The sequence below is a fragment of the Amia ocellicauda genome, chromosome 7 (genome assembly GCF_036373705.1).
Source record: "Amia ocellicauda isolate fAmiCal2 chromosome 7, fAmiCal2.hap1, whole genome shotgun sequence".
Classification (NCBI taxonomy): Eukaryota; Metazoa; Chordata; class Actinopteri; order Amiiformes; family Amiidae; genus Amia; species Amia ocellicauda.
In genome coordinates, this window is record NC_089856.1 from 37,873,466 (window position 1) to 37,883,423 (window position 9,958).

Below are 9,958 nucleotides of genomic sequence, written 5' to 3' on the forward strand. Positions count from 1 at the left end.
CATAAAAGACTGTTGCAGGCTGCTGATGATATGTATATATTGATAGACAGATAGATAGATTTAAAATCATCATCATCAAGCTTTATCAATCTACTGCTCCATGAAGGCCTCCCCAAGATGTTTCCACCTGTCATACAGTTTCAAGATCATAAAGCTTCAAGAATTGCATTGTATTTTTGTGTGTTTGTTCTTGATTTCCAAAACTTTTTATATAATTATTCTAATTTGTCAAGGGGTTACTAATATAATTAACATCACATTTCCATTTGTATTATTAAAAAATAATCAGAAAAAAGCACTTGAATTACAGCCTTCATTTTGTAACCACCTGGTCAAGCCAGGCTCATGGGTTAATACAACTCTTTAAAACAAGGAGACAATGGGGTTATGGTAATTCTTTATTTTCTACTGGTCATAGAGATTAAGGAGTTTATAGCACCAAAGCATTAATTGTCTAAACCCAATGTAAATAACAATATATATAGTTATTAATCCAGAACCTACCAGTTTGAGATTTGATGTTGGAGGGGACAGAAAAGGTGCAGCAAAGATTGTGGAGAGCAAAGATCCTTTATTTAAACAAGATAGTCAACTCCACCTATTTCACATTGGAATATCCATTTTACCCAAAATGGTGCATTATGGAAGTAACAGATTTCCGGTGGCGCTTTTCTCTCTATCTATATAATGGAAAACCTGCCTCATTTCATATGCAAAGCTTTATTTTTAAAAAACCAAATGCATTTTTTAACATGATGCATTTGGATTGTATTAGAGACACTTCTATATTCAAGTTATTATTTCAGCCCAAAATATTTTCACTTGGACTGACAAGCATGCTTTATGGCTGAAGTGCTGTCTCTAGTAGCCTATCATGAATATCCATGAGCACGTCAAGCCAGGTGAAAACAGTGTTGTTTGACATAATAACTCATATGTGTTAAGAAGGGGTGTCTGTAATACAATCCAGGTGTATCATGTTAAAAAAAAATGTTTTAAGGAAAGTTTTGAATATGACATGATGGCATGATGGCAGGTTTTCCATCACATAGATAGAGAGAAAAGCACCACCAGAACTCTGTTACTCCCATAATCCATTGCGTCTCAAAGATGGAAGAAATAGGGGAGTTGACTATCTTGTTTAAATAGAGGATCTTTGACTCCCCATTTTCCTCTATTAGACAAGATGCATTATGGGATTGCAAGGAGTTCTGGTGTTGCTTGTCTCCCTATCTATGTAACGGAAAGCCTGCCTCATTTTATATTCAAAGCTTTCTGTTAAAAAAAAATACATTTTTAGCACAATGCATCTGGAATGTATTAGAGAGACATTCCTCCTTAACATACATGAGTTATTATTTCAACCAGTAATGATTTCACTTGGCCTGGCAAGAACATTTCATCACTCTAGTGTTCTCTAGAACTCCACACAAAGTTATTCTATAAATATAAACATATTCTGTGTGGTGAGTTTTTCATGTCCAGTTAATTCTATGTACCATAAATCAGAGATTGAGAAATATGCCTTGATGTCACGGTGTGCTAACTCTGGAGCTGCTTTGCTGGAAGTTAATGGAGATAACCAGAAAAGTAATGAAAATCTTAAAAAAATTATATTTCATGCATGTTCGATTATCCCATCACCCTATGTTCCCGAAAGATCCATTGGTTTGTAGTCATAAAAAGTTTATTTCACCACCCAGAACTGTCACTATTATTTCACATGATTATTTTATTCCAGGAACTGCCATGTAGGCTACAGCGGAGTGTGAACTGCACACAAACGGGGATTCCCCTTTGGAGAAAGCACATGTGCAGTACATGGGATTATGGAAAGTGTATTTCTGGGTATGCCCATCCAGTACAGAGACAATTAGATATACACAGTCTATTTTTAATGTGTCATCTTTGAGTTTGAATAAAATGACTGGTCAGCTGAAAGATATGTGTTGCTCTGCTGTGACAATTATTCCATATAAGGCAGGTTTGAAACTAAATTATGAGATTTAATCTGGATGTAGTGGTCACATTTTCTGACAGACCACAGTTTATGTAATTCAGGCCACAACATAAATGCCCAATTACAGATTTATCAAATCTTAAACCTTGATGTTTTAATTTTTTGTATACACTGTGTGATGCAATTCCTTTGTAACTTAAAGATGTGCAAAGGTAAGCAAATGGGTTTCAATGAGCAATTAATCAGTTATGAGTGCAATTTCATTTTTCACATCCTATTGCTCAAGGAGATGTGAGGTCACTACTGAGAATTCATGCTTTGGTGCTTCATTTAATTTAAACACAGGAGATTTGCATTGCACTATAAAACTATAAAATATGTTTCAAATAAAGTATTCTGCCTGTAGATAAAGAAAAATAGTTATCAATGATGCTGCTTGTAGAAATATCACTCATTGCTTTTTTAGCAAGGGCTGAAAAGCCAGATTGTCAGCCCTATGGAACACAAGACCTGCCTCAGTTTTCAAAAGAAGGCAACATCATTATAGGAGGTGTTTTCTCATTCCATGCACGCCCTATCCTTGTGAATCAGGAATTTAAAGCCAAGCCAGGGCAAATCAAATGTGAAGGGTAAGTGTTTCTTTAATATATATATATATATATATATATATTAATATAAAATATAATTTTAAGCATTCTCATCTTAATCTTAATCTTTTACATGTTGTGAAATAAATTCATGTATTTTGTCTACAGTTTGCGTCCTGCACAATTACAATATTTTCAAACAGTGATCTTTGCCATTGAAGAAATAAACAACAGGTCAGATATTCTTCCAAATATTTCCTTGGGCTACAAGATGTATGATGCCTGTCCCACTGTAAGTTTGTCTGTAAAAGCAGCAATGGATTTAATAAACTTGGAGCAAACAAATGTTTCAGATGATTCCTGCATCAAACCAACCACTGTCCAAGCAATCATAGGACACACTAGTTCCACACCAACAATAGGAATTGCAAGAACACTTGGACCCTTTGGGATACCAGTGGTGAGAAATATTTTGTCCATGTGCTAAAGAGGAAGAACTGTAAATCTATGTAACTATGTTCCTATGCATCTGTCTGTCTATGTACAGTGAGGGAAAAAATATTTGATCACCTGCTGATTTTGTACGTTTGCCCACTGACAAATAAATGATCAGTCTATAATTTTAATGGTAGGTGTATTTTAACAGTGAGAGACAGAATAACAAAACAAAAAAAAACAGAAAAACACATTTCAAAAATGTTATAAATTGATTTGCACGTTAATGAGGGAAATAAGTATTTGACCCCTTCAACTTAGTACTTGGTGGCAAAACCCTTGTTGGCAATCACAGAGGTCAGACGTTTCTTGTACTTGGCCACCAGGTTTGCACACATCTCAGGAGGGACTTTGTCCCTCACCTATTTGCAGATCCTCTCCAAGTTATTAAGGTTTCGATGCTGACGTTTGGCAATTCGAACCTTCAGCTCCCTCCACAGATTTTCTATGGGATTAAGGTCTTGAGACTGGCTAGGCCACTCCAGGACCTTAATGTGCTTCTTCTTGAGCCACTCCTTTGTTGCCTTGGCCACGACCCATTTTCAATGCCCTGGCTGAGTGAAGGAGTTTCTCACCCATGATTTCATGGTACATGGCCCCATCCATCGTCCCTTTGATGCGGTGCAGTTGTCCTGTCCCCTTAGCAGAAAAACACCCCCAAAGCATAATGTTTCCATCTCCATGTTTGACGGTGGGGATGGTGTTCTTGGGGTCATTCCTCCTCCTCCAAACACGACGAGTTGAGTTGATGCCAAAGAGCTCGATTTTGGTCTCATCTGACCACAACACTTTCACCCAGTTCTCCTCTGAATCATTCGGATGTTCATTGGCAAACTTCAGATGGGCCTGTACATGTGCTTTCTTGAGCAGGGGGACCTTGCGGGCGCTGCAGGATTTCAGTCTTTCACTGCGTAGTGTGTTACCAATTGTTTTCTTGGTAACTATGGTCACAGCTGCCTTGAGATCATTAACAAGATCCTCCTGTGTAGTTCTGGGCTGATTCCTCACCGTTCTCATGATCATTGAAACTCCACGAGGTAAGATCTTGCATGGAGCCCCAGACAGAGGGAGACTGACAGTTATTTTGTGTTTCTTCCATTTGCAAATAATCGCACCAACTGTTGTCACCTTCTCACCAAGCTGCTTGGCGATGGTCTTGTAGCCAATTCCAGCCTTGTGTAGGTCTACAATCTTATCCCTGACATCCTTGGACAACTCTTTGGTCTTGGCCATGGTGGAGAGTTTGGAATCTGATTGATTATTTGCTTCTGTGGACAGGTGTCTTTTATACAGCTAACGAGCTGAGATTAGGAGCACTCCCTTTAAGAGAGTGCTCCTAATCTCAGCTCGTTACCTGTATAAAAGACACCTGGGAGCCAGAAATCTTGCTGATTGATAGGGGATCAAATACTTATTTCCCTCATTAACATGCAAATCAATTTATAACTTTTTTGAAATGCGTTTTTCTGGATTTTTTGTTGTTATTTCTGTCTCTCACTGTTAAAATACACCTACCATTAAAATTATAGACTGATCATTTCTTTGTCAGTGGGCAAACGTACAAAATCAGCAGGGGATCAAATACTTTTTTCCCTCACTGTATGTCTATCTAATGCAATGCAGTGTGTGGGTCTGTATGTATGTGAGTGCATTCAATCAATCAACACAAAATACAATTAGAATTAATGTTTCCATTTAACATCTGATCATTTATTTGAATCGGAAAGTTTTCTGTTCAAAATTATGAAAATAATTAAGGCTGCTTTATTTGTTGCACTAGAAGCATCCCAATAAAAAATCAAGAATCCAAATTTAGAAATGTCAATTAGACAAAACATTTTATGTAACATTTCTTGCTCACATTTTAAAATTTTAAAAGACATCTGTACACTCTAAAATATGTCCTTTTGGGTCATAATTTTAAATTATATTTCTCTCATACAGATCAGTCATTTTGCTACCTGTGCATGCCTCAGTAACAGGAAGGAGTTCCCCACCTTTTTCAGGACAATCCCAAGTGATTATTACCAAAGCAGAGCACTGGCAAAGCTTGTCAAGCATTTTGGATGGACCTGGGTTGGGGCCATTAGGACTGATGATGATTATGGCAACAATGGGATGGCTACTTTTATACAAGCTGCTAAGCAGGAGGGAGTCTGTATTGAATATTCAGAGGCCATTTATAGAACTTATCCTAGAGAAAAAATCCTGAAAGTTGCAGACATTATAAAAAAATCATCCTCAAAGGTAATAGTTGCTTTTACATCTGATATAGATCTGTTTCTACTGGTTAAAGAACTGTTAATTCAGAACATCACAGGCCTCCAGTGGGTGGGCAGTGAGGCATGGATAACTCTCAGGTACCTGGCATCGTCGGAAAGCTCCAAAATCCTACATGGAGCGATTGGCTTGGCAATTCCAAATGTAGAAATACCAGGTCTGAAAGAATTCATTCTAAATGCCCGTCCATCAAACACACCTGGAAACACTGGCTTCAATGAGTTTTGGGAAAGTACCTTCAGTTGCAGCCTAACAGAGGAAAATGGTCATCGATGCACAGGGATGGAGACTTTGAAAGGAAGAAATAACCTATACACTGATGTCTCGGACATGGGGATACTTAGCAATGTGTATAAAGCAGTGTATGCTGTAGCCCACTCATTACATCATCTATTTACATGCAAAAATGGCCAAGGACCTTTTCAAAATAAAACATGTGCAAACAAAAACAAGACAGAACCATGGCAGGTAAATACAAGGTTTATCTTTTTAATATGCCAACTGCTGTAAAATGGATTTTCCTCTGAAATTTAAATTAATATATGTCACACAGTCTTTAAAATTGAATTTAAAATAAAAGCTGTTGCATTTAAAATGTTGTCTAAAAATATCCACATGCATTTAGTAGTAATATCTAAAATAATATAACCATATTGTCCTGCAGAGATAATAGAATAGAGTATACAGAAGTTCATGACTGAATGATATTTGTTTTTTCCTGTAGGTATTACATTACCTGAAGAAAGTTAACTTCACAACCTGGAATGGAGAGAGAGTCTATTTTGATGAAAACGGGGATCCAGCAGCACGATATGCATTAGTGAACTGGCAGCTTAAGAAGGAGGGAATCACGTTTGAAGTTATTGGTCTATATGATGCCTCCTTACCAGAAGGACTGAGATTTATAATGAATGAAGTCAGTGCAGTGTGGGCTGGTGATCAGGATAAGGTAATATTCATACTGGCTGAAACAGAATCAAACAAGCATTCACATACACACAGACATACATTTAAATTAAATAATTATAGCTGTTGTACTCTTATTTCAAATATTTTTTAATAGCTCTGTGTTTCAGGTGCCAAAGTCAGTCTGCAGTGAGAGCTGCCTTCCAGGGACTCGTAAGGCAATTGTCAAAGGAAAGCCAATCTGCTGCTTTGACTGCATTCCATGTGCTGAGGGAGAAGTCAGTAATATAACAGGTAAGCAATAAATTATTAATTATAAAAGTACTTAATTTAAAAGTCAATAAAAAAACAGCAGCAGAACAAAAATGAGGAAAAATATAAGCAGGATTTTTATTATGTGTATTATTTTCTTAATTAAATAAATAAATAATAAATAAATAAATGATAGAGGTAATTAATTTAAAAGAAAAAATATGAAAGAATAACATTGCATAAAAGAGCAGGATCTTTACGATCTGTGTATTGCTTATTTTTATTGATTATCTTCCTTACCAACTTAAAGTCTTTGTTCTTGCTTAGCAACTAACTACCTTTACCATTCATTTAATACTAACAGTACACATTCTCCTGCATTAGCAAGTGTAACATAATTATTTGTTATTGTTTTGAGTTATACAAAGTAATTTTCCTTTTACTACTTTCAGATTCACTGGATTGTGTTAAGTGCCCTGCAGAATATACATCAAATGAGCAAAAAAATCAGTGTCTCTTAAAAACTATTGAATTTCTTTCTTTTCAAGAATTAATGGGACTAATATTAGTAACATGTTCTGTATTTGGAGCCTGTCTGACCATATCAGTAGCAATCTTTTTCTTCTGGTACAGATATACTCCAATAGTCAGAGCCAATAACTCTGAGCTCAGTTTCCTCCTGCTCTTCTCATTAACTCTGTGTTTCCTTTGCTCACTTACTTTCATTGGCCAGCCCTCTGAGTGGTCCTGTATGTTGCGCCACACAGCATTTGGCATCACATTTGTCCTGTGCATCTCTTGTGTTCTGGGGAAAACAATAGTGGTGTTAATGGCCTTCAGGGCTACACTGCCAGGCAATAATATTATGAAATGGTTTGGGCCCACACAGCAGAGGTTAAGTGTTCTTGCTTTCACACTCATACAGGTCCTGATTTGTGTCCTTTGGTTGACAATATCACCACCGTACCCTTATAAAAACACAAAATACTACAACGATAAAATAATTCTTGAGTGTGATGTAGGATCAGCAGTGGGGTTTTATGCTGTGTTAGGGTATATTGGATTCCTCTCTGCCGTGTGTTTTGTGCTGGCTTTTCTGGCTCGTAAACTGCCTGATAACTTCAATGAAGCCAAATTCATCACATTCAGCATGCTCATATTCTGTGCAGTCTGGATCACCTTTATCCCAGCTTATATCAGCTCTCCTGGGAAGTTCACTGTAGCTGTGGAAATATTTGCCATCTTGGCTTCAAGTTTTGGGTTGCTTTTCTGTATTTTTTTACCCAAATGTTACATTATTCTATTAAAACCGGAAAAGAATACCAAAAAGCATTTAATGGGTAAAATGCCCTCAAAATCACTGTAATAATGAAAAACAAAGGAGCCCATGCACGGGTTTGTATACTTTATATAAGGTGTTGGAGGGAGGGCTAGGAAACACAGTTAGAGTTTGGTGCAAATTAGTGGATTTAATTTGTATAGTGCTGTGTCAAGGAGGGGGTTAATGGTCACTCTCTGCGTGCTCATAGACTGCATTTGGTCGGGGTTGATTGATCAATTAGTGGCCATCAACCCCAGCCACCTGCTATGAAAGGAGGCCTCAGCCTCACATTAGGAGGTGTGTAGAGTTGGGGCAAAAGCAAGGTTTTGTTTGTGCTTGCTGGTTTTGGTTGCTGTTTTGTCCTGCCAACCAGGACCATCCTGTGTATTTTGTTTTGTTTGTTTTGTGTACCTTTGCTTTGCTGTCCCGAGAGCCAGAGGGGGAGGAGCTGGAAGCCAAACACCCTGAAATGTGTGTGGGGGGAAGCTCCGTGAAGTTGCCCCCCCCACTTACAGCACAAACGATAAATTCCATATCATTCATTTGTGCTACGTTTGTGCTGGTTTGTACCATTGAAATAAACGTTTGTGCTGCTTTGGTTTTGAAGATATTAACATTTATTTATTTATTAAGTGACGTCACTCAGCCCCCCCCCCCCCCCCACCCAACAACAGAATCAAACCAAACATACCTCTTTCGTTTGTGCTACATTTGTTTGTTCCGGTTTGTGCCGATTGAAACAATGTTTCAGCTATTATGCTTTTAAAGTTATAGATGATTATTTATTACACGAGTGACATCAATCTGCCCCCCCACAACAACCGATTCAACCCAAACACATCTCTTTCGTTTGTGCCGGTGAAACCAGCAGCATGTGAATTATGGTTATTAGGGATGTGCATGTTACAAATATTTTGATTATCGATAATTGTTGTCTGTTCTCAACTATTCGCATACTTACCCCCTACCCCCATTCAAAATGCGACATTAAATGCGAAATAATGCAATGTGACAGTTTATTTTAAAATACCTATCTAACACAGCAACTTTGTTAAATAAACATAAGGCTATGTGAAAATACCTTCCTGCGTACCAAAATGGCATACTAACAGCAGCAAAAAGCAGACCTGTCAACTCTCACGTATCTTATGCCACTCTCGTATTATTATTATTATTATTATCACAACTGCTTTAGTACAATTTCAAACTATAAAGGTTGTGACAATTTGTTTATAAAGGCAAGGAACTCTTGCTTATACAATGTGTGCGTCTCCAGAAAATCACGGCAGTTGATGTGTGTATAAGGTTTGAAAATTTTGCAATTGCGGCTGTAACTGACGGACCAAAATGTTGTTCTTTTAAATTTTGAATTAATTTATTTTTCATTCAATAATAATTTAGCAATGTGAGCTGCAACAACAATGCCTTAACATTAGCGTCCTTGTGGCAATGATTTCCAGTCATAACAGCGAAATACAAAATACAAAACTATCTAACCAGCTAAATTATACAATGTACTTAATTAAACGATTACTTTTCCATGTTTCCAAACCACATTCAACACTCAGACTACCGTCTGCGCTCGGAAACACACTGCGCTCGAGTTCCAGTCAATACAGAATAAACGGCAGTAGCTGCTGTGTGTGTGTAGTTTAATAATATCAGTGTGTTTGTTGCTCCTCTTCCCTTTTCTGTCATTGCTAGTTTCGCACAAGGGAGTTTGGCTTTCAGGTGGGTTAACACACCAGCTGTAGATGTGTGGTAGTTTAATTGCACTGCGCATATAATACACAGTGTTTTAATTGTCAAAGTATTTCCATAGAGAACTGTAAGGAAGCCATTTATCGCGTTCTTGCAGGGCAGATTTCCACAAATCTGCAGAATTGCATCTATCCCATTGGTGGAGCCAATGCTGATATACACTCACCTAAAGGATTATTAAGAACACCTGTTCAATTTCTCATTAATGCAATTATCTAACCAACCAATCACATGGCAGTTGCTTCAATGCATTTAGGGGTGTGGTCCTGGTCAAGACAATCTCCTGAACTCCAAACTGAATGTCTGAATGGGAAAGAAAGGTGATTTAAGCAATTTTGAGCGTGGCATGGTTGTTGGTGCCAGACGGGCCGGTCTGAGTATTTCACAATCTGCTCA

The 9,958-nt window shown here is 37.6% G+C and overlaps 1 protein-coding gene across 1 annotated transcript; it reads left to right on the forward strand.

Annotated features, from left to right (window-relative positions):
• Window positions 1-2,386: 2,386 nt before the first annotated feature.
• On the forward strand, window positions 2,387-7,846 carry LOC136754134 (extracellular calcium-sensing receptor-like). Its single transcript, XM_066710466.1, has 6 exons — window positions 2,387-2,589; window positions 2,716-3,007; window positions 4,987-5,790; window positions 6,047-6,271; window positions 6,399-6,522; window positions 6,933-7,846. The coding sequence occupies exons 1-6, from the start codon at window positions 2,387-2,389 to the stop codon at window positions 7,844-7,846; spliced, it is 2,562 nt and encodes an 853-aa protein (XP_066566563.1).
• The last annotated feature ends 2,112 nt before the right edge of the window (window positions 7,847-9,958 follow it).